This window comes from Apus apus, chromosome 11 (genome assembly GCF_020740795.1).
Source record: "Apus apus isolate bApuApu2 chromosome 11, bApuApu2.pri.cur, whole genome shotgun sequence".
In the NCBI taxonomy this organism is placed as follows: domain Eukaryota; kingdom Metazoa; phylum Chordata; class Aves; order Apodiformes; family Apodidae; genus Apus; species Apus apus.
The window spans coordinates 9,815,647-9,841,128 of NC_067292.1; the positions used below are offsets into that span (position 1 = coordinate 9,815,647).

The following is a 25,482-nucleotide window of genomic DNA, read 5'->3' on the forward strand; positions in this document are numbered from 1 at the left end:
CACCAAAAGTAGCTGGGTTTAGAATGGTTTCAGACAAAAGAGCCTCGTAGTGCCCAGAGCACCAGGGAATGCTGCCCCAAGGAGGGAGGTGTCAGTGTCAAACAGTTGTTAAACAACTCCAGGTTGTTAAAACAACTCCATCCACCTTTACATATTCTGGTAACTGCAGGTTTCCCAAAAATGTTGTCAGCTGGCAGCTTGGGAGATGGAGGATGCCTCAACCTCCTGTGTAAGCAAGGTAAGCAAGGGCTCTAGATCCTTGCCCTCCCTTGCTGTTATGGCCTGCCTGGCCAGCACATCCCATGGGACAGCTCTTCTGTGGGTATTTGCCCACAGGGAAGTTTATCAAGACCACTAAGGCATTTCCCACAGCCCCGCTAACATCTGCAGCCACAGCCCATCTGCTGGGGACAGTAGCTTTGGAAATATTCCCCTATAAGTTGATTTCACTTCCCATAACACAAGTATTTGCAGCATGTTTTAAAAACATGCAAAACCCAAGAACTCTGTTTTGCCCTTGTTAATTACTGCACAAATTAACAGCATCATCAACCCCGTTCCTTCTTTGCAGCCCAAGGACAGCTACAACACCAAAGCTTTGGCTGCAGTGGCAGTGATCCCTTGTGAAATGGCATTTCTTGCCCATCAGGCTGCTACCTAAACACAAGCCACATATTTATTTCCACTAGCATCCACCTGTCTGTCCAGTTATCTTCTTTTGTTTCATATGTTTAATTTTAAACTAAATGTCAAAACTCTGAGTATAAAATGAAATACATTTTGTTTAAAATACTCTGGGCAATTTTTATAGAACATCCTTTTGAAAAAAAAAAGTGCAGAGATCAATTTTTTTAAGTCCATCCCGCAGGCACCATCATTTAATTATGAGTGAGACATAAATTATGCATTTACACATTGTTGCATTTTCTATAAAATGGTGTGGAGATTTTTTTTTTGTAGTTTTTGGAACTCTCTCTTTCTTCCTGGGGGCACTTTGGAGGAAAAAAAAACCTGCTGCAGGCTATACATTGATGAAAAAAATTAGCATTTATCAGTATAACACCATTATGAGACCAGCATGGCACTAACATACACAAAATCTAAATCTATTTTTCTGCTTAGACTTAGGAAAACCTGAAAGACTGTGATCTCACCAGGCAGAAAATGTCTCCTTGCAGTATAAGCACTGAAGGTAACTGGGCAGAAGCAAATAATTTGCATATAATTGAACAAGAAATAATAAAAAAAAACCAGCCCGGCAAATAGATGAGCCAGCACCACGAGGCCATTACCTGCACTGAATTCAACCGGCAGTATCCGTTCAGCGGGAACCTGATGACGTGGGTAGGGTCCTGGTTCCAGCCTGCGTTCACAGAGTTGCACATGACATCCCCGGTCTCTGGGAAGATCTCTTCTATTAAAGCTTTCTCCCCACTCAATGCAATTCTTTCCCCCAGATCTGGAGTCACTCTTACGACCAAGCAGTCACAAGGCTGGAAATGTTTCCTTTGTTCTTTCTCTTGTTTCCATCGCTCAAGTTCCTTAATCATTGGCTGCAGCTGGTAATACTTTGCTTCTTCATATAAAAGATTAAAGTCCTGGGAGTTTAAAAAAAAAAAAAAAAAAGAGAAGGAGAGAGAGAAACTAGAAATGCTTATAGTTCTCTTCTAAAAATGAGTATTGTTCCTGTTTGACCTACTTAGGCTTATGTATTGTCAGCAAGAGTGCAAAGGCAACAGGTATCCACATACTTTGTCTTCTTCTTACACCTACACAGAAAACCACACTGTGTTAGTGTTGAACCTATTTGAGCTGACCGTGAAGTTCCCATTGCATCAAATTATTCTTTAATTTATTATCCCACAATGCCAGAAGGCTTTACTTTTGGATTAAGAAATCAAAATAACTGGTTGCAATAAGCAAAGCCTGCCGATGTAACAGAAGATGTCCTGAGCTCTAATCTTCACTCTTGGCCTCAGATATTCACTTCTGATCTTACAAGAGAAGATCTCAGGCTTTGCTGTCACCTCTTGCACATGTTACAAGACAGAGATGTCAGTTCAGCTTCACTTCTCACCTGTCTTTGCTGAGTCTCAAATTCAGCTGCAGCAGCCCAGCTGCTCCTTGCGTTTCATGACTATTCATGTATTTAAAGCTACTCTGGAGCCTGGTAAACTATATGGAAGTAGTGACCATCCCACTGGCTGGGAGCTCAAGCTGTGCACTCCACCAACTTACTTCCCAGTCATTTGTCCATCACCTCACTTGGGCTTTGAGCACTTCAGATTCCCAGTTGCACCAGCCTCTCTCTGCAAAGAGCTGTCCTTTGCTTTCCTGGCCCTTGCCCCTGCTTACAGATACAAATGCTGCACCGCAGGTAACACTACGGGACTTTTGTGGAGTGTGCTGTAGGTCAGCACCTGGACATAAAGGCCAATTCTCCACCACTGCAATGAAATGAAATGAAAAATCGTAAGGGTGAAATGACTGCAATCATCTGGACTGGAAAGAAGAAGATGACAAGAAGTAATCAAGAAATGAGGACCAAAATTGCATGAAAAATAATGGCAGCACTGCTGCTCCAGGGCTCAGGGAAAAGGGGCAATCAAAGGCCAATGAATGTGCAGCACAAAACGGGGCAATTCTTCATAGCAGCTTGGAATTAACCTGTAAAATCTGCTGCTGCAGGGTATTATTGAACCAAAGTAGTTAGCTCTGTTCAAATTTGGCACCACAGACCCACAGCGGTAGTGCAGAGGTGCTCCTTCACCCCAGGGCTGCCCACAGCCTGGAGATGTATGAATATTCACAGTGACACTGGCAAGGTTATCACATTACAAAAGGGACATCAGATCCTTTACATCTCTTTGATGTCTGTTAAGGCTGGAACAATATGCACCCCACTAAGGGAGAAAAAAGGTCAGGAGAAGGTGTTGAGAAGGAAGAGTGATAAGAGCAGGCAGGAAGAAATGAGGGCAACAAACTCACTCATGGGAAGTAGCTGGAAGATGAAAAACATTAGGAAGCTTAAAGAAGAAATCATACAGAAAACATCTGCAAACAAGCAGAGTTGGGAACAGGCCAGACAAAGAGGTGTGGAGGCTGGCTGCATTAACTGGTCTCTACGGAAGACAACATCAGCCCCAAAGCCTCATTTCCTGATGGAAGGTATTTTCCCTACTCTCCAAAATCAGCACTCTACTGAACCAGTGCTGCTTTGCTTTGTCCACCAGTGAAGCTCCCTGGTTACTGAGCATGGGATCAGTTTAAATCTACAAACTCAGAATCCCCCACAGTCAGCTATTAGCCCACTGCATCAAATGCAGCTCTTGAGTGACTCCTGCTAGCCATCATTTTTCCTAAAATATACCAGGTAAGTTTTATATTCTGATACAATTTTGTGATAAGACAACCAGTTTTCAAATGAAACAGCTATTCCACTACTGTTCCCAGAATGATACACTCACATTTCCAATGGCTGTGTGGAAACTGGGGCTGTGCAGGAGCATCACTTGCTCCATGGGACAAAGGTGTGCATCTGCTCGGAACTGTCTGGGTTAAGCCAATGTGTTTGGGTTAGTTTCTAAAACAAGACTCTCCTCTCTATGTCTATTCCACACTTGGGTTGAGCACAAATATGCTGGGAATGGTTCTACACCTGGAAGCAGGGGTTTGTAACAAGCTGGGAATCTGAGGTGTGCTGGGCAAACAGGCAATACACATTTGTGGCATTAGGGAGTCTGGGTGCCTGTTACCAGGCAGTGGCAATAAATAAAGGGAATTTGTTGCACCATAACAAGTAGAGGGAATTAAAAAGTGTCTTCTGCTAGGCAGGAAAAAAATTCATTGCTGTTCACTAGTGATGGCACTGGGAAGGGACACACTCCATGTGCTGCAGGCTGCCTGGACCAGCCACCAGCAGCACAGCCTGTCCCACCACCCTGACCCACTCCAGCTCCTGTAGCAGGACATCCACTATTTCTGCCCTGAGAGGCTTGGGCACTGCTATGGAATGTGACAATGGGAGGGAAGAGGATTTTGCTAAACCAGGAACAAAGAATGAATGGCTTACAGCATGAGGGGAGGGTCCAGTTCTCTAAAGCCTGTGCTTGAGCAGGGTAATGGACTCAGCGCACTGCTAAGTACTCAGTCTTCTCGTTCAGGTTTTATGCACTGTTTGGAGTACTGTGCATCTGCAACTGGACTGGAAGCAATGCCCAGCTCTGGACTGTCTACACAGGATGCTCAGGATGCCCAGGTAATACTGACACAGGTATTTCCACCCTTGCTCTGTAGATACAAAATCCTACTCTGATGATTTGCAACACTTTAGCATGAAATACCAAGTAGAAGAATTCAACCCACAAGGGACCTTGCCAGGGAGGCACATTTCGCTGCAACAGGCACAGGAGTAGCTGCTGAGCACAGTGGCAAAGTTGAAACTCAGTCTCAGAGCAGCCTGTCCCAGTTTCTGTCTCAGGTTCTGTCCCAGGTGTATGCTGATAAATGCACACTGATGCTGTACCTTCCCTCCGACAGAGGCTGCAGCCCTGGTGTCAGTGCAGTGTTGCTGAGCAGCCAGCACCATCCCACAGCACATTTTATACAATATCCAGAAGTTCCTTGTCTTGCAGGACAATGATACATCTCCCATTTCTTCTAAGGATTATTCCCCTATCTTCCTAACTTCTTTTAACACAGTGTACCTTGTGGCAGCCCAGCCCAGGGTCAAGCACCGTGTATGGTAACTAATGGAGCTGTTTGTGGTTAGTCAAGGAAAACTGCTTTACTCCAAAGGTGATTCCCCCCAGCCAAGGTCCCTGCTCATGAGCAGGGTGCTTCTTGCTAGACTGAAAAGGGAGACTCTAATTTTGCTGTAAAGTAACAAGAGCCTTCATGAGCTACCATGAGCCTTCAACTTCTTGTGGCTGTTGTAGAAGGTAGGGAAAGGGAGCAGATAGCCAGGTGGGATGCACACAGCCTTTCTTCATCCACAACTTCTGGTCAACATTTAGATCTCATGGGAAAGGTAAACAGATCTTTCCAAGACACATCTTTTTTGCCTTTTACAAAATAATTTTCTGCTCAGGATTTGGTCAAAAAACTTTTTTTCTGGTGAATTTCACATGGGCAAAATTCAGCAGTCAGCTCTGACATGGGTGGCATATTCTTGAGGAGGAGATGGGAAGTGTGACAGCAAGGCTAGTTGTGCTGCTGTTGGGACATCGGTGCCAGTGGGTCAGTAAAGATCTGCTAACTACAGGCAGAGACAGCCAACAGAAACTGTAAAATCACATCTCCCATGAACCTGATGCTATTCTCTCAGTACTACAGAGGTCCTTCATTTTTGTACCTAATGTTGACTCCTGAACAGGCTGAAATGGCTCTTTGTGCCCATTTTTCACTTGTTATTCTTTGTTACATGAAAAAACAAACTGTCACCCTGACTCAGTGTTTCTTTTATATTTTACTGCTGTGAAGATCTGACTCCTGGCTACGAGAGAAAGTTGCTCACTTCTACAATGACAACTGTACCACTTGCTACGGTCAGTTTGAGAACACTTAAAATTAGATGCAAGTACACTAATTTTAAGACAATATTAATAAGCTAGTGTGTTGTCATTGTGGTTCTGGTGCTACAGGTGACCTCTATAAGCCATAAAAAAATCAAGATGTCCTGTGCCTTCATGCTCCTTCCCTCCTTAAGTGAGGAGTTATAGAGTGTAATATTGTCTATGACAATTTTTGTTTGACAATCTCTAAGCAGGGAGTGAGTCTCAAGTAAGTAGGTATGATAGGTCCTGGTTTTGCCTGAAGTTTATATTGGTAGTGATGGGGACAGATGCTGCTCATAAATGTCCTGGGGAAACAAGTCTGATGGCAGGGGGAGATCAAGGCAGAGAATATTTTGGCTGCAGAGGAGAGGCAGCTCCTGTGCCAGTCACCCCCTAACCCAGCACCATGGCAGACTGGAGGCTGATGGCTCCACACTCTCCTCAAGGACATTTATTGGTCAAGGTCCCAGGTGCAGGAAACTGCACTGGTGCAGGAAGAGGGAGCTGTGAGCAGCTCCAGGCTGCTGACCATCGCCTTGCTCAGAGCAGGCTGGCTGCAGAGGAGAATGAGCCTAACAACTCATGGTAATTTCTCAGACTACTTCATGTGGCTTAAAATCCCCCAAACCTGGGGAAAATTATGTGAACTATTAGAGTGTTGCTTTCAGCAGGGTGACCTGTCAGATACTAAACACTTTCAAGTTCTGACTTATTAGTAGTTGGAAGTGTAATTAATATTCACTGTAAACACACCAGTCAGACTTGATAATAAAGAATCACTAGCCTAGGAACACATACCCCACTTTCTCTGCATTTCAGTGTTAACTTAGTCTGAAAACAACACTTAAATAGCAAACACAATAACGCTGGTGCAGTACTAACATTCCAAACTTTCCAAAATAACCCATCTGAGCAGCAATTCAAGTTGAAAAGCAACTTGGCTAAACCTTGAGGCTAATAAACTGCTTGATTAAATTAAGGGGTAAAAACTAATAAATATTCAAAACACTTGATAATGCTTTGTTTGACATAAAGAACATTTAATGCAAGTCTCACTGGAAAACCTGTCAGGTTTTATACCTTAAATAGTTTTGCATTTAGAAACACCGAGTGATTCCATTTGCTGCCTTTGATTATTGTCTTCTGTCACTTTAATCATGCTGGTAAAATTACAAGATTTCTGTGAAGTCAAATCCGTTTACAATGCAGTTTTAATATAGCTTTGCAGCGCATTCTTCTATGCATTTTTATTTAGTTACTCCCTACCTAGCAATACTTTGCTTTGTTCTTGAGCCCTCATTAGCCTGGGGTTTGCTCTATACCTCTCCCAGAGAGGAACTAAATAAAACACAGTTAACCCTATGCAAAGAGATGGTCTGGAACAATGGACTGAGCCTGGGCACAGCGCCGGCTCTCCCGAGTCTCTCCCAGCCCTGCCAGCGGCTCACTGTGCAGACAAGTCCTTGGCATCCACCAGCACTTTCACCTTCAGGCTCTTACCAAATCCTGCTGGTTTTGTTTCACAGAACCTCTGAAATCTGGATGCTGGTTGAGGCCACGATCAGCTCAAACTACATCTCTTCTACTCTCTCTTCTCACACCTTCTTGTCCCACTAGATGGTTCAAAACGCTGCCACTAAAGCATCCCTCTGGCATTTCTGGAGAAGCATGCTGCTTCTCCACCCACCCCCCTTTACTTGACCCATCTTAAAATCCACAGGACTGTTCTGATCTTTAGCTTCACTCCCTCCTGTGTGTTTTCCCTCATTTCTCTGTAAAGAGCTTTTCTTGCATCCACCCCTCAGTGCTCTGGCTCATCTCACCCTGCTTTGCAGCACCCCAGCTGCCAGGCCAGCCTCCCCAACCTGCCTGCTGCTCCCCAGAAAGACTGGTGCTGAGGACAGCCCTTCTGGGCTGGAGCTTCAAAACCACTGTGAATGCCGAAACTTCTCCCTGCCTTGGGACTAGATGTGTGCTCCCATCGCACAGCACATCTGCTCAACATTAACTGTAAACACTCCCACGCTGCGGTCAAATGCGATTATACTCTTAACTTAGGCAAGAATGGCTGAGGAGCAGTTTGCAGCATGAGGATCAGCTGTACTCCAAAGCTTAAGCCACCACAGCAACCACAAATCTGAAGTGACTCAGCCATGACTGGCCAAATTATCTTGCCTACCTAGTCCAACATGCAAAGTGAAATCTTGCTGCACGGCACGGGAACTTTCCTCTCCAGCAATGCTCCATGTCCTCTAACTAAGCAGTTCCCTGTTGCTGTCTCAGTTTATCAATAATCTCATCCTGGACTCAGTGGTTTTGTTGAATCTTGTCATCTACAGTTTGGGCACTTTTGTCCTCTAATTTTCATACATAAGGATGACAATGTTGCAAGTTTTGTAAGTCCAAAGCCAAATGAACAAGGCTAGGAGGAGAGCGTTGGAACAATTGGGATTTGCAAAGCAACAACCAGCACCATTATTTCATAGAAACATGTAGTGCTCCTTAAAAAGCCCTCCGTAAATTCCACCTCCCCAGAAAATTTTGTGTAAAAGATTACTTCCTGAAATCAAAGTATGTTTCTTTTTTATACCAACAAAAAATAACTTCTACAATTTAAGACCTCTAAGTATCAAATTTAAAACATTTTTTTCAGAATCTGAGCATTAAACACTGGTAAGTGCTAGCTGCTGATGCTGCTTCTTAATTGTTGTTATACTCTGATAAATAAGCTAAAAATGTGAGAAAATACAATTAGTTTAGAAAAACTGATTTAGCCGTAAGCTTCATCATTTAACTTTTTGTGGTATCCATGACAACCACTGGTCCATTTATTAAATAACAGCATCCCTGGTGAAATACATAAGTACTAAAAATCTTAACAACAAACAGCAACATTTTGTTAAGTGTGTTTAGGTCAAGCACAGAAACCAACCTACACCAAAACAAATGACAGAATGGGAGGAAAAAATGGATTGCAGACTATAGCTTTCCTTACCTTAAAGTCATCTGGGAGCAGTAGCTTAGATGTCCTTAGGAAGCTTAATATATATCTGAAAATTTCACCATCTCGATCAATGAAATAATGTTGTTTTAAACTGTCCAAGACAATAGGCTCTGTGCCATTAAACAGGCGACTTATTCTGAAAAAGAAAAGAAAAAGAAATGGGCAAAAGAGACAAAATCTCATTACACCCTCAGGGGTTAAGAACATGCAGCCAATTTAGTTGTATCAATTCAGTGTGCATAAGGTAACACAGTATCTTAATTTGGGGACAAACAAGTGCACAGAGAAAGATGCCTCAGACACACACATGCTCACACACACAAAGTAGACACAGGCACATGCACTAGCAGCAAGAAACCTGCAGCTGCCTGGTGCTAAGCTCACTCTGCCCCAAATCAGGGCTGTGAGTTAGGCTCATGACTCCAAAAGGAAAGCACCTATGAAACGCTCACACCATGGCTGGCAGAGTAATTTGGTGAGAACATACATCACTGGCCCCATTATACATCCCTGTCCACCATGTCTTGCTAATGGAGAACCAAATGGTTACCCAGCTGCATCTGCAGCACTGCCTTGTGGGACCACAGTCCCACCACCAGTAGTCCTGTGGATCAGAGTCTGGCAGAAGAAAGCAACATTGCAAATCTTTTGAGAGCAAAGAAAAGGAATTGAAACTGGGGAATCAGCTAGTTACAGGACCAAAATACCACATCAGCTACATCACTCCAGCTTTCTCCACATCCTGAGGAACATCCTCTGCAGAAAGCAAACCGGGCATCTGCCTGGCTATTCTTCTTCCCGCCTCTGCCCTCCAAACGCCTGGCTGCTCTCAGAACACTTTGTCTTCCCATGAGAAATAACCCAGCTGAATATATGTTCTTGAAAGGAAAATCGCAGGAGACAGACAGCAACGACCTATTAAGTAATTGAGTCCATCTCTCTGACAGTGCAACATTGTTCCCAACTGCAGAGTGTATCGTGTTTCAAAGTCAAGTCTTAAATAACCCCACAAGTGAGGACTTCTCAGTTTCCCAGAGAGACCATCCCACAGCCTGCTGGATGTCACTGTTGAGCCGTCTCTTCAACTCGGCCGTGCAATCCCCCCGTGTCTCTCGCTGAGACCAGGGCAGGGCCTTCCCCTGCTGTGGGTTACAGGCTCACCAAACCCTGCTAAAGGCAAAGACCAGCACAGCTGGCGAATGTCACAGCAACAGCCCCACTGTCTCCCTCCTTCCAGCATCACCACCTCACCCCAAACTTTCTGGCCTGGCAGTGAGCGGAGCAGATGTGAGACCACAGCCTGGCTGGGGAAGGGGATGGGAAGGGGCTGTTTTTTGCCTCCCCCCCCCCCCGCAGTGCTGGTGCTGGCACTGAACCCCGTGCCACTTGCTTTGGGGTGTGGGATCATGGTGAGATTTGCTCTACGCAGCTGCACCATGGTCATATCTTCCAACCTGCTGATTTAGTTGCAAAGTTAATTAACACACAGTTTATTTCTAAATTAACTGTGGAGATATTAAATAGAACTGGACTTATCAAGTCCCCACTGAATTCAGCTAAAAACCTTTCTGCCCTCTTAAGCTCAACCTCTAGCTTTTCAATGATATCCAAAAACACTACCCAGTTCATGTGGCAACATTTCATTTATATAATCCCAAGGTCCGGTAAGCCTCCAGTAATTATTTTCTGTTTCTGTTGTTACTTTAGGGCTATTTACCTGAGACAAATACATTGCTTTGTATAGTCTTGAATTTTATTCCAGGAACTAGATAGTTAATTTATTTCCTTAGGCACATGGGCCAGTTTACTGTACTGGGTTAGACTGAAAGCAGAGGAAAACACTGATAGAGCAGCTTAAGGTTCAGTACGGTCCATTTATTTAGCAAATTTGTGTGGCTATTTGAGATCTTACACCTAAACGAGCTGGGCTGTGGCTTAAACCCCTTTGCTACCCTTTCTCTGCAAAGCAAGGCGACAGCTGCTGTTTGGCTCTGCCACACACATGGGGGAAGGTTTGCCAACAACGACAGGGCACAGGGAAGACATGGTACAACATTTTAATGGGCAGCTCTTTAATGTAGTGAAGCATTTTTTTGGTAATGAAAACAAAACATGAATTTTGAGGCCTTTGTGGAGAGCCCTGAGCTGTATTTCTTCACCAGCAAAATTACTGCTGGGGAAAGAAACTTGCAGAGTGTTGAAAGACTTAACTGCCACCCCAAAAACAGTGATGAATAGTTTAAGGATTTATTTGACATTTTAGGGTGCTCATTTTAGAGAGTTGTTCCAAAAACCAACTTCAGTGCATCATGTTATAATGCTGTGGGCAGAAAGCAGTCCTGCTTCTCCCTTTTCACCTTCTCTCCAGTATAAACCATACCTGTAGAAAGTCCATCAGAAAATGCAACACCGTGAAAGGACAAAGTGAACTCAAGTGGCGCATTCAAAAGGAAAGTTCACCTGACAGGGTTGCTCATCACATTTGAAACCACGGAAAAGAGCACAGTGACCATGGGCAGCTCCACAAGCCCCACTGGGAATTGATGTGCTCAGTGGATGGAGCTTGGGTGGCCAGAATGAAATGCCAAATACAGAAGCACAGAAGCAAAATGTGCACAGGCTGTGAGACAGCAAGTCAGTGAGTGCAAGGGGATGGGAATGGTTTTGCATTGTGTGAACTTGTTGCTGTTCAATCAGAAATTAGGTACCAGCCCAGCTGGCAGCCTCAGAAGCTGTTCCCTCCAGCAGCCTGCCATGTGATGTGAGTTGAAGTCATGGGGAGTGGCTACAGCTCTCAGACTGGGCAGTAGTCACCCTGGAAAGCGTTGTATTTATGAGTGGTCATGGTGCCCAGTGGACAATTTGGGTGACGGCATTTTCATGACACTGTACTTCCAATGATGTTTATGAAGAGGTGGGAGGCACAGGAAAACACAGATGAAGCAAAAAGAGCCACACTTGGATCCCACAGTGATGGGTGAGTCTGCGCAATGAAATGCTGCTTCAGCATTCACACCTTTTGCAAGAGATGCTTCACTTCCTGATTTAACAACACTCTTTAAAAGTTCTGTCCAAGACTTAATTTCCAGATAGGGAGCAGACTGACTCAGGGTCAATCCATGTACTTGCAAGCCTAAGGATTGCTTAGTTGCCTTTCCATTGTCCCCAGATTCCTGGCCAGGTCCCACTATACCCACACAGTCTTCCCACTGTATGGCTCTTCCCAGCCATTTGTTGTTCCCCCTCGTGGCTCCTGTCATTCCAGCAGTGTGCTCTTCCCTCCTGCCCAGCCACTGCTCTTCAGTGCAGCCCACCCCGACCCTCGCAGGGCCCCTACTCCTGACCACTGCTGCCTCATGTCCCTGTGGAGCAGAGCAACTGTGGGGCTGGCATCCAGCCTCCAGCTTAGCGGGTCTTGCTGGCACCTCAGATCCTGGCTAGATGTTCTTCCCTGCTCCTTCCAACATCCAGAACACAACCTGTTCATCCTATTTCTGCAATTTCTTTGTGCTTCTGTTGTTTCTGCTAAAGGCTTTTACATTTTCAATAATGTTTTGCCAAAACGCCAAGGGGCAAGTTTCTAGCTTTGTACTGATTTTACTATGATATTAAGATCTCCTTTTATTAGATTAAAAACAAACAAAGCAGCCAGCCAACCCACAAAGACAAGAGTGCCAGTAAATTCTTTTCTTAGTTTCTTGGGCAGGGGAGGAAGCCGAGTGCTGTGTGCAAGAACCTACAGACGCTGCTGTTGCTCACAACCCTTGGAATGCTGGTGACCAATTTTTCACCACACAAGTTCCCTGCAGCATGTGTCAAGATGGGAGCACAGAGGGGGCCCCCACAGCAGAGCTCACAGTTCACCATCTCCTTCCTAAACTCACCCAATGCCATCTTAGAAGCAGCCAAAGCTTTCTGCACTCCCAGTTCCCTCTGGAGTACCCTCAGTCTTCCTGAGATCATCACTGAGCACAGATATGGCCCTGCATGTCACACACAGCACTTTGGGATGGGAAAGTTTGGGGGGGAGGGCAGGCTGCCTTCTGGTTTGGGGCCAGTTCAGCCGTTTTCTTGACAGCTCTCTTTTTGAACAGAAAACAAGTTCTTTCTCAATGAATCTGGTTCTAGAGGCTTTACAAGGAGCACCCAGTGTTATGAGACCTGTGGGACAACCAGCAGCTGGGGCTGTGGCAAGCACCAGCAGAGCCCTCTGCTCCCCAGCCCCACCACCAGGGAGACCACTGAGGTCCCATCCTCTCCCATGCCTGCCCAGCCAGAACAGCAACACAGTGTAAGTAAAACTCTCTATCACAACATTGCACTAAAAGTATTAATTTAAGTAATTAGGTGATTAATATTTAATTGTTCAGTTATATTTTTGTCATTCATAATTTAGTTGTTTACATTTATTAAAAATTGATTCTGTAGACACTTTTTCTGCCCAATGTCAAATCAGCAGGGAGTGCACATTTCAGCAAACTGTCATTAGAATATGTCTCTTCCCTAATTTTATGGGAGGAGAAGGGAAGAAGAGAGTAATGCCTGTCTGTGGATCTTGCGGCTGGATCCGTGTAGGTCTGTGCTCCGCTGGGTGATGCCTTCTGTTGTACCTGCCACTCCCCCATGCACCCTCCTGCTCCACTCAGCACAGACAAGCAGCAAAGCCAATGTGAGCTCTGCAGGTCTCCCTGGGTTGTACAGCAGCTGCCAGTTGTACTTGACTGCTGGGCCTTGCTGTGGAGCTGGAAGAGGAGAAGGTGGTTGTGGGAAATGCCACAGAGAAGAGGAAAAGGGTTGTTTAGAGTTGGGACACCTAAGCATGACCTGAAACTGCCTGGTGGGACAAATTAGCAAAGCGTCCCAGGTGTATGAGCAGAGTCCAAACAGTGCTGCTTATCTCTTAAATACTTGGTCAAGGTGGGTAGGATAGAACTGTTATCTGCCTGGAAAAGAAAAAATGCTGTGAATTGGAGCAAAGGTGCTTGAGGGTCGGGAGTGCCTTATACTGCATCTGGCACATGCTGCCTGAGTAGCTATGTCTGTTTTAAGTCTGTTACCTGCCCTATCACAAGAAAGTAACTGCAGGGAAGGAAGGGCAGAAAGCCACCTGAGAGGCGGTGCCCTACCCAAGACCAATGTGCCAGGAGCAGGCCCTGCTACATCCCAGCTGCAGCAGAACAGTCTGGACTGAGCAGTGGATAGTGCTGCCAGATCTCTGCAGTAGTGTTTTTCACATTTTCATGTTTTTACTGTTAAACTGATTGGGTTTGTGCACAAGCTCCCAGCAAAGCAAACTGTAATGGAGAAAGCACCTGCAGCTGCTTTCCCCTGAGAGGTATAACACCCAACCTGTCCAAAAAGCGGGCAGGGCTGGCCAGAGGAGGGATAACCCAGCTGAGCAGTAAACAGGTGTCTTCTGCCTTCTGGCCTGACATAGTTGAGGGAGAGATGTTAAATATTGTCTCTGCCAGGACACATGCTCCCTCATGCCCCTGTATAGTGAGGAACGTGGCCAAAGGTTGCATTTGGCTGCAGTAGGTTTTCTGATCTGCCTCAATTTAGAATTTCAGCTATAATTAATGTGAAAGTGCATAAACAAAGCTCTGTTGTAAAGCTATACCATATCTTCACATCCTGGTACCTGACCAGTGCTTATATGTCCTTTTCCCATTATGGGGAAACACTGCTAAGGAGAGGAATCATCTACAGCAGGGGGCTGTGCACACACGACCAGGCTGTGATGTGATGCAGAAACTGTGCAGGCTTCGCCCTTATGGCTCTGCCACAGAGCCATTCTAACCAAAGATAACATCTTGACCACCCTGGATTGCTTTCAGGCATACATTTGGCTTGGAAGGTGCTCAAGCTAGGGAGGATTTTGTTGTAAGCATCTTTTAAATCTTTTATTTGTACAGTGATGGAAAAAGTGTGTGTGAGAGAGAGTCTGAATCTTAAACTAGGGCATTAACTGCTGCTCTGCAAACTATGAAATCCAAGCAGCCACATTTGCTTTGGGACTGGTTCATGTGCCTGAAGACATAGAGAGGTGCCCCAAAGGGGATTTCTGGCCTAAGTAAGCCCAGATCAGGTACCGCCCTCCAGCCCCAAAAGGAGTGCAGGCATCAAGCCAGCACTGTTAGGCTGGTCACCATCCATGCTCCAGCACTCTGACCTCCAACTCCTTCTCCCACTGCACCTACAAGACCGGGGAGAGCACCATGGTTCAACAAGGCAGCTTCAGACGCCAGTGTCCTACAGGCACTGGCTGACCCCATACAGGCATTGCTCAGCCCCAGCCCCTTCAATCCTGATGGCAGAAGTGAACAACCACAGATACTAGAGCATAAAACTGACCTGTGAGAATCAGATGGAGATACTAAGTCCTGTAATATCTCCCCTCTATTTTTAACAAGAAAAGAGCATCAAGTAGCACAGTCCAATCTCAGCAGAGGGATGGAGGAGGTAACTCACAAGGTAATACATTTATCCATTTCCAATTCCTATAAACACCTGTTCCTGCTTCCACTGCTGATCCTGGAATGCCATAGGACTTTTTGGAGCCATATGCTCACTTTGCAGTAACTTTGAAGGATATTATTAACTATTAAGCACCTGAAGGAAATGCAGGATCTATTACCTAGATTTAATACTTCATATTTTGCTGTTCAGGCTAGAATATATATTTTTTGCAACAGATCAAAGCTAGTCTATATAGTATCAACATGTATTTTTAAAAGTCAATAATCCATAATGAACATTACCATCTACCATACAGAATAATTCTTAGGAAGTTCTGGAAGAATTTTTTCCCTTCTTTTTATATCATCACTAAAAAGCAAAATTAGATAATGTAATGGATTTTGTAGTTAAAACAAATGCATGAACAATTATGTTTTCAGTTCTCTGTTACTATCAATTAAAGTCCACTGAAGCAACATGTAATAAAATCCACTGAAGTGGAAATTACCTATTATTTTTGAAATACCACAAAGCATTCATGGTAATGATAAGAGATCCTACAGCTATTTCTCTTCCACCTGTTGCTAACACCTGACTTTTTTGCATGTGATTTTGATATGTAATTTAATGAAAAAAAAAAAAAAAATTTAGAGTTTGATAGGTGGCACTTGTTTTTTAATTTGTAGAGACAGTATTGCCTATATATAAATTAGCAGTTAAGAAATTTCAAACACTAATCCCAGGTAGAGAAGCCAGTGTCATCCTGCATTAAAAAATTCTTTGGGTAGTCAAACACCACCCTGCATCCATGCAGCTGAGCATCCCATCAGGTCTTGACAGAGGAGGAGTGGGCAAACAAAATGAACAGACCAGTGACTAAGGGAAGTGAGGCTCCCATGAACTTCCTTCCTGGGCTTTTCAGTCCCAGCAGGTTTACGAGAATATTAACACTGGCCACTCATCCTGAATGTAACAGCAGCATGTTTGTTCTCCAGGGCCCTGCTTCTGCCACACATCTCGCAGGTAGTTGACAGCTCAGGAGCAAGTGCTGCTTAGCCATGAGTAATAGTGGTAGAAGCCATCCCTCTGTGAGGCTAATTATTTTATTTTGCCTTATTAAGTAGCGTTTGTACATTTTAGTGTGTTATTTTAACAGCTATAAAAAAGACTTCACTAAACAAACAGTTTCTAGTATGTCAATTGCTGTATTACAAAGCCTTTCATTGCATTCAGCATATAACCTTATTTACAGGTAGGGTAAGCAGATAACATGCAGGCAGAACAGCAGTCATTCACTGCACACATCAGTGTCCCACCACATGTATTCAAGTTGTCAGTCACAAAATGCATTTGCTGTGCTTAACAAGAAAAAAATGTACTTTCACATACAGGTACAATTTGCATTTCTCCATTAAAAGTTCCCTATGTGCCACTGACATGACTTGTTCGTCCTTTGTAACAGGGACAGTGACAAACAGCCTCCCATTATATTTTGATGCTTAACCATAGCATTTGCATTCATTTGGTCTGGATGAGCTGCTCTGGAGTAACCATGACCAGAAAAGAGGGGCCTTGACCATGGCAGGTGTGCAGATGCATGGCAGCCCAGCACAACTGGAGAGGCCGCAGTTATTGTAGTTCAAGATAGGCCAGTTCTGCCACCCCCATTCTTAACAAGCAGTAACAACTTAGGGAGAGTGAGAAGGACAGAGTCTGGCTGACTTGCATATTTTTAATAAAAGTAACCAAATAATATTAAAATATAATATGAACTCTCAAAACACAGAACTTGTTAACAGTAGGAGCTATCCTTTTAGTGAAATATGAAATATGCTGAAGTCCAGGTAACTGTACAAAAGTTCATACACTGTAGGTAATACCTATTTGAGAATTCCTCTCTTTATTTTAAATTGTACACTTAAAACTGAGGCTAAAGAATCATGTTAGCTGGATTTCCTGTACTAGAATTTTTTCCAATATAAAGTTGAGGTTACTTTTTTCTTCTTGTGTCTTTTACTTCTTCTTGTGTCTTTTACTTCATTCTAACTGAAGTTTGGTCTAAATAGTTGGTGAAGATTAAAAAAATTAATACAAATTTATATTGCAAAATTATCCTGGGTTTATTATGTCACTGTTGCTGCTGCTCTGATTTGAGCCCTGTGACTATTCTTGGCCTTTCATGTTTTCTCAACAGAGAATTTACACTAAATTTGGACCATGGAAATCAATGCAGGAAGCGAAGTTATTTAATTTAAAACAAAATCCTAAGCTAGCATCTTAGTTTCCTGAAGTGTTCCTGAGTTTACTAAAGGTCCCAGTCCTGCAAGAACTGCATTTCAGTTCAAAACTGTGGGAGCTGTGGGCACCCAAAATAATTAAGTTGTTAATACATAAGAAGATGCACAATTCAAATAAAACATACCTGCCTATACAAGCCTTTCCTTGCTATTCCTTTTACCATCCCTTCCCCCTAAATCATGGTGCTACAAAGGCCCTGATGAGAACAGGGTGCACCAAATGCCAGCTGTTTTGCTGCTTGCCTTGTTGTAACTCCAAGTGAAAGCTAACTCAGTATTTTCACTAGGATTTTCAAATCTGACTAGATCTGGACATTACTTCCATTACCAGTACCCTTGTACAGCTGGGCATACTGGGAGGCTGGAAAACATGCAGATACTAGTTATATTTTAATATAAATGGGCTAAATCCTTGCTCATTGAAGTCAAGAGCGAAACTCCCACTGGGACTCATTGAAGGCAGGGGAAATTTCAAATGTAACTAATTTACTTTTCAGGGTGCAAGTCTGGCCCTCCACAGCCTTTGCATGTGTGGGTGCTGTGAAACCAGTGTGTTTCAGTACACAGCAGGAGAAAGAGGGATACATAACCTTTTATGAAGTGTAAATGGTGGCAGCTAACACATTCACTTTGGTACCTGCTGCTCATGTAAACATACAGAATATTTAATCTGCTTGAGCCACAGCCCTTCTAATCCCAGATATATGGAAGCTGACCAGCTTTTTCCTATGGTTCAATTATTTATTTCCAGATCCACGGGGAAATGTTTCCAGACATGGGCTGCCCAAGATGCTGCAGTACTGCATTGTCTGAGATGAGCTGAGTAAACTACACCGATTTTGCCCAGGCCCTAAATGTAACACTGTTGCAATATTACTGTACACCTCCAGTATAGCTCACACTATCACTCAGACACAAAGACACTGCAGAGAGTTCCAGGCAGACTGTAACTGGTTATAATTCTCTACAAGCATTATGTGATTGGGAAGGTGAATCCACTTCTCTCTATCCATATTTTTGTTATCACACTTAAAATGATGAACTAATGATGTTCCTGTTTATTCTTACATTTCATTAAGCTGTACCCAACATACCTTTTGTGGCTGTTCACTTAAAGAAACTGAACATAGCATGAATGATTTGTTAAAAAGCTATTTTGAAGGGAAAGCACTGCTAAAGCCCATATATCCACACCAGGCAGGAAGATGTATCACAGTTTTTGCTGGTGAGCCCGAGCCATTGGCAGATGAAAGGCAGAAGTGAAGAGGAATTTTCAGTAGGTTTTTTTGTTACTGCAGATGAAGGGCAGGGACAGAGAGGAAGAAATGCATTGGCATGTGCACTGGGAAGAGCCCAGCTCCACAGTCATACTCCTGAAAAAAAGGAGCTCCTGCCTAGGTGCTACAGAGAGGGAACCCACACCAAGGAAGGAAACAGCAATACACCTGCTGCACATAGGACACCTGCCCTACAGAATTAAGTTTGGCAAAAACTTTAAGATGAAAACTCTTAACAGTTGGATTCTGATGAGATGCTGAAAGCTGAAGCTGGCTTTTTTGTATGACTGCGAGAGATTAATTCTTAAATAAAATACTATGGTCATGGATTTGATTCTGGTCCCAGTGAAGTCAAGGCCAAAATATCCTTTGATTTAATTGAAAGCAGAAGCAGGCCCCAGCTTTAACCCTCATGTCTCTATAACAGAATGTAACTGGATGTGAACAGAAGAGGAAGTATGTTTGGAACTGATTACAAATCCATGTGTGATTTCTACCCCCCGTAAGATTAAAAAACAGTAATTGAATTTTTTTTCTTCATTCAACAGCATTGTTAAGCATGACTGGCCCAAATTCAGCCCTCATTCCCTCCCAGACAGCCCCAGTACAAGCAGAGGAACCAGCTTTTCTGTTGTCATCTACTGGTTCCCATGGAGTTCCACTAGCAAAATTTATCAGTGAAATTGTATATGTTTTGCAAAGGCAGAATTTAGGCAGCAGTCTCTTGGACGGCACACTTTGTTCCCCAAATGCCAAAGCCTCAGCCTCTGGTCTAGGTTGTACTGGTACAACTTGTTGGCATAACAAAGTATGACACCAAAGAGATTAAAAGAGTCCCTGGTTTTCACTGTCAGCTTTCTCAAAAGAGAGAGGTTTGCTGCTGCAAAAGCATCTACCAGATCTAAACAGATTACCTGCAGCACTGGTAGCATCTGCACTCCATTAGGAGAGAGGCGTAACGGGAGCCTGCCCTTTGGACTGGGATTCCTTCAGCGTTTCAGCTTTACGGTGCAAATCTGCTTCCAATGCTTTCCAACTGATCCCTTCTGAGTCTGACCAAGAGCAACGGTGCAAATGCTGTATAAGAGCTTCCCAGCATCCACGTGCAGGACTCCTTTCAGGTTTGCTCTATGTGGTCCTCAGCAGATAAAAAAGCATCAATTTTAGCCTTTGAATGCATACCATACTGCAGCAGAGTGAAATCAACACAGTACAGGTGAACACCAGAATACTTCTGCTCAGCCTATCTGTCCTGGTGCTCAGCTCTGACAGGGAGACAGCCATCTCAGTGACTACATCAATAAGGAATGCAATCCTGCACCCATGCGAAGCTAACAGCCCTCCTGCCTGGCAGGGTTTCAGCTGAGAGTAAATCAGGTAAAACAAAACAAAAAAAACCCCTCTAAAATGTTTACAGGTGTCATTTCTTTTTTTGAGCAGAGGAAGACTGAAGTACATGCTAATCACAGCAGGTGAAGGAATAGGCGGTTTGGTGAACAGAGCACAGAGATACAAGTTTATAACTCTGGAATTTAATTCCAGCTCTGCAGCTTCTCCCAGCTATCAAACTGGGTTAGGAGAGCCAGCAACCTGGTATAACACCGTATCAATGGAGTTATAGCAGGGATGAGAGTCGTTGACAATACTTACCTGTTTCAGCCAGGAGAATATACATTTAATGTCAGGACAGCACAAGGGAACAAGCTGATGTGCTGCAAGGACTAAGTATACTCATCAATTTATTACATTTCATTTAACTGAGAAAGTTGGCAAAGCCAATGTGGCTAGCAGCTGCATGGGGAACAACCTGTGTCAGCTGCAGCTTGGCATCCTTCATGCCATCTTGTTACTCTGCTCCAGAGATCTAGCCGCCCTTGTTTTCACATATGAATACTGTGTTTGCATGCCTGCATATTTCTATTTAAATTCACACTTTGTTCTTAAAGATTTTATTAACCCATTAATAGATTCTGATTTGAGTTATATAGGTACAAATTTGGAGTAACTCCTTCAAAAGTAGTGGAGTCATCTCTTTGGGAAGGCCGTCTGACCAGGAAAGGTACATGCGCACTCACTTAAGTGCATGATGCTTTGTCTTCGTGTGCTTGTTGGTTTTAACCTTCAGACATTTTTGAGATTGAGCACTATGGATACCCAGCAGAAGCATCTCACTGCAATGTACAGGTTCTCATAACTCCTCTCCACACATCACATCAGTATGCATCCCTGGTGTAACTCCACAGAAGTCAACAGGTTTACACAAGGGATTATTTTGGCCAGGTTTATTATTAGAACAGTTTTCTAAAAGAATAGGGCTTATTTTGCTTCCATTTAAGCTTATGGTAGAACTCTTGTTGACTTCACTGGAAGAAAGATTTGGCCCAATGTACCAATACCCAAACCACTGTTTATTTCAGTGAAAGCAGGCAAAGAATTAATAAGGTCCAATGTATTTTTAAAATCTTAAGATTTCATAAATGATCACAAGCACGTAGGTCACAATGTATACACAGAACAACACCTACAACAACCATCAGTGGGATCATTAAAATAATTAAGTTAGGCCTAGAGACAAATTCATTTCATAACGTGTTCCTTACAAAACAGATAGCCCCTTGCTTCATAATTTAGGGAGTCTGTTTTATAAACTTCCTAAGTAGTTCATGAAATATCGCCCACAGCAGACCAGGTCTACTAGTCATTGCAGTCTTATAAAGCAGAAATTTATAAATCAAAAGACTGGTATGGAGATTAGCTGTGATCTCAGGACACTATTTCCAGTACAAAGCTACTGAATCTACATCTTTACATGACTCTTCTCCATGTGATGAGGGAGCTGGATGTAAAGCACGTGAAGAAGCAATCAATAAAGGAGATTCCCCTTTGCTGTAAGTGTAAAGCTGCTACAGCTGAACTATGAACCTGAGCACAGGTGCAGTGTTCTGTCAGGTGAGTGGCAAGCAACAGTAGCAATGAAAGAAATTACAAAGTACTTGACCAACTAACCTCACAAACTGCTCTAAATATAGATTGCTAAACTAAAAAAGAAAAAAGTTGAATTTTTGGTCTCCTAGTCAGCAGGTTTCTCTTTGTCAGTTTTACTAAACCAGACTAGTTCTCAACCTGTTGTAAGCAGGAAGGGTGGGAATTAATAATGTGCTAAGTGTCACTCAGCTGAAGTCCTGTTATCATTGCAGAAAAATAAAGGGAGAGCAGAAAATGAGACAAGGTCAGCTGGGTTTTATGCAGAAGGTGCTGGAGACACTGTTCTGTGTTCACCTTCTGGACTCCTCTCGGAGACTGAAAGTGACATCCCTCCTGACCACAGCCAGGCTGCATGGCAATTCTTATTCTTCCTTTTGAGTAGCTGAGCTGAATAAGCTAGTATCTGGATAGGAATGTGAGATTTTCTCAAATTCAGTTGTTTTTTTTAACAGCCTGTGCCAGGCATAACACTGCAGCCATAATTTTATTTGCTGATTTTCAATTTTCTCCTCTCCACAGCTAGCTTGGTCTGCCCCTTCCTAGATACTGTAATATCCATTTATGCGAAGAACTCCACACAATCCAAACTGCAAATATTTACAGAGAAACAATAATTTCCAAAGAAGTGTTCATCAGAGACTAGCTAGGCAGTATTTTCTTGTACATTTAATCAAATATTCCAAGTAAACACACAAATAATTCATCTACAAGGCCCAGTCTCAGCACCCAATTACAGTAAGATTTTTACTCCCAAAGGGTCAACTCCGCTTTCTTCCCCAGAGCCTGTGGGCAGTCCCCGGGCAGCGGCTGTGCTGGGCAAGGTAGCGGTTATGAAGTCCAGTAAGGAGTAAACATCTTTATCACCACAGACAGCTCAGCTGTTGTGGCTCCCTACATGCCAGTTAGTGGGAGAACCTGGAGAGGCAGACACAGACAGGTCTGAAGCATTGGTTTCCATATTAATTTCTTCCCTGCCATCTCAGCAAGTCACTGGAGTGAAGGCTTAGGGTCACAGGGACTATTCTCCTTTACCATCAAAGCCACCACTCCAGCAGTACAACAACAAGCCTAGGTAATGTGGGAAAATCTGCTATCATGGTGTGCTTTCATGGGCTGACCCATGAAGCAAGACCCTGAATCCAGGACTTTTTACCATTAACAAAAGCTAGAGACCAGTATCATTCCCAGCTGTAATTACATCCGTGTTACAGATTATTTTTATTTTCCATAGAGGCCAAGCCATGTGCCCCTCCTCTGGAACAGGTCATACCCTGGCGCTCACATACCTGGGACTGGTGTAACTCCTGCCATCACAGCTCTGGCCAGTCTGTCTGCAAGAAGAAATGGTTCCTCCCCTCCACCCACTGTGCTCTGCCCTGGACACTGCCTGGGAGCTGTGCAGGATGCATCCCAGCAGCAACGCACATCTGCCAACAGGGACGAACACTTCACACCTTTCCCAGAGCTTATCAAAGCCCCGTGTGGAGTTGAGTGACCTCAGCCACGTAGCACCTGTACAAAACAGCAATACTTGGCTTTGCAGATGAGGAAAGACTGGTTCATTTTACACTATCTGATTCAGCAGCCTGGCAATTAGAGGAGTTCATTCGCTTACTCCAGTTCCCACTCTGGTAAGTGCAACATCCACAGGCAGACTGGGGCGAGACAAGAGGACGGGAAGGGGAAAAGTACTTTTTAAGGGTGGTTTCCTTAGGGTTCTGCTGGTCAAAATTCCCTTGGAAACCAAAGAGAGATTTGCTTGGTCAACAATCAAATAAGAACAACTCAAACTATTTATCTCTAAATTGCAGGTGCATGCAATGAAACTGAAAATCATTTTAACCTGCATGAAAATTCTTACATTAATTGAGAAAAGGCACTGCATATAACTAAAACCTCTGGTTTTCAGCTCCTTTACTTGTTCTCATCTGCAGCACACACCTGACTGCCTTAACCATCAGCAGAGCCCCGGGGAACCCTGGCAGGCTCACCCTGCTCTGCAGAGCTGCCACACTGGTGTGCAGCTTTGGTTTGTGTGCGCAGTGCTTGTGCACCCTGCCTGTAACCTGCGTCTCTCAGCTTTTGTAACAAGCAGGGAAAACACTTGCTCCTGCCTCTTCAGGTGTTTTGCTTTAAAGTCTGTGTATGGTTTAAGTTCACAATACCTATTAAAATTAATAAGCTTTGCGCTGCAGCTCACATGCAGACATATTTTGTAGCACTTTGCCTGAACGTGGGCTGCTGGCTCCAACTCAGACACTCTTTGCCTTTTGGGTGATATATACATTGATCCTACATGAGTGAGAAACGTAAGATGTTCTCAGGTATGCCAAGTCTGGAGAATTATATACCCTAAACATACCGAAATTAAGAATTTCCCTGCTTCCTCTAAAGTGCAGAGCAGGACCCAGTATGGACTCCTTAGTATAAAAGATAATGTGGAAAATCAGTCTTGTAGCTCTTGGCAGCAGAGGAGTTTGAGCTTATGAAACCACTCTCTCTGGCTATATAGGGTCAGCAATCATGTCTGTTGGCAACAACAGGAGGGTCCTAAAACTTGGAGAAGAGCATTCCCCCAAACTCAGTCCAGCCTGGTGTGGCTGCAGAAAAGAGGGGAGAAGCAGATGATCTCAGGTGTCAGTGAACTCCAGCAACCAGAGAGATGGAGGTGCTGGAGGAAAAGGTAATGGAATTGAAAAACTACAGATACTGCCAGAGTAGCTAGAATCATAAGGTCATGCTTGGTAGGAGACCTTGTCTGATGGTGGGTCTATACAAGAATGACAGTATTGACAAGAAATATTCAGAGAAGACATGCTTTAGGGGACTTGTTTGTAAATCACAAAAAAAGTCATGTGTTCAGAGGAAAGTGAGACAGGGATAGGCCTGGAAAACTTGACTATGTCTTGTAACAGCTAAGGTCATTAAATAAAGCCTGTGCTGGTTTTCTTTGCAGGACAGAGCCTCCAGAGAAGGGGCTCGTAAAACCCAGGTTCCCCAAAAGCTGAGATCAGGGCATGCACTGTGTGAGTACTGGCTCAGCATGGCTTGGGCCATGGAGCCAAAAAGCTCCCTTTTCCTGAAGAAGTAAGGCTGGGAGCAGAGACATCCCAAACACAGTGTGCTACAAACTGTCAGGGGGTGGTTCCCTGGGCTCTGTGCATCCACACCATTCCCACCTAAACAGTTAATTATCCCTGCTTGCTTTTGTCACATGACTAACGCCATGGAAATTATGAGCATTTTGGACAAAATAACATACTTATCTTTAATAGAGGGTTATACAACAAATATTAATTAAGAATGTAATGTAAATTTATTTACCTTTTATAGCAGAACAACCCACAAAGAGCTCCCAGCAATTCTCTCAGTTAAAAAACTATTCAAAGCTGCAGAAAGGACAGGCTTCTGATGAAAAATCTTGTTCTGGTTTCTAACAGGAATTCAAAGTGATATCAAAATTTCCAGGGAAATCAAGAAGCTGAGGCTTGCTGTGATATACCAGGATTTGGAACTTTTTTTCCACTTGAAGTTAATGAGACGTCTGCCACAAAGATCACAAAATCACAGAATTGTCACAGTTGGAAAGGACCTCTAGAGATCATCCAGTCCAACTCCCCTGCTAAAGCAGGATCGCCCAGAGCACATTACTCAGGACTGCATCCAGGTGGGTTCTGATTATCTCCAGAGAAGGGGACTCCACACCCTCCCTGGGCAGCCTGTTCCAGTGCTCTGTCACCCTCACTGTAAAGAAGTCTTTTCTCCTTGGGAGTAAGACTCGAGGATCTGGCAAAGCCTTTGTGTATTCCTGACTGCGCATTAGGAGCTTGAAGTTTTGGGTTGGGGTTGTTTTTTAAATGTAAGAATTGTCTCACTCCCTTGGATAAATAAAATTTGCAACTCAC

The 25,482-nt window shown here is 43.8% G+C and overlaps 1 protein-coding gene across 2 annotated transcripts in view; it reads right to left on the reverse strand.

The window, feature by feature from the left end:
• KCTD15 (potassium channel tetramerization domain containing 15) overlaps positions 1–25,482 on the reverse strand; it is a 40,579-nt gene that overhangs the window by 5,569 nt on the left and 9,528 nt on the right. For both annotated transcript variants that reach the window (XM_051629464.1, XM_051629463.1), the window contains exons 3-4: positions 8,551–8,695; positions 1,293–1,598 (exon numbers count right to left, since the gene is read on the reverse strand). In XM_051629464.1, coding sequence (XP_051485424.1) covers positions 1,293–1,598; positions 8,551–8,695 — 451 coding nt within the window. The remainder of the gene's footprint in view (positions 1–1,292; positions 1,599–8,550; positions 8,696–25,482) is intronic.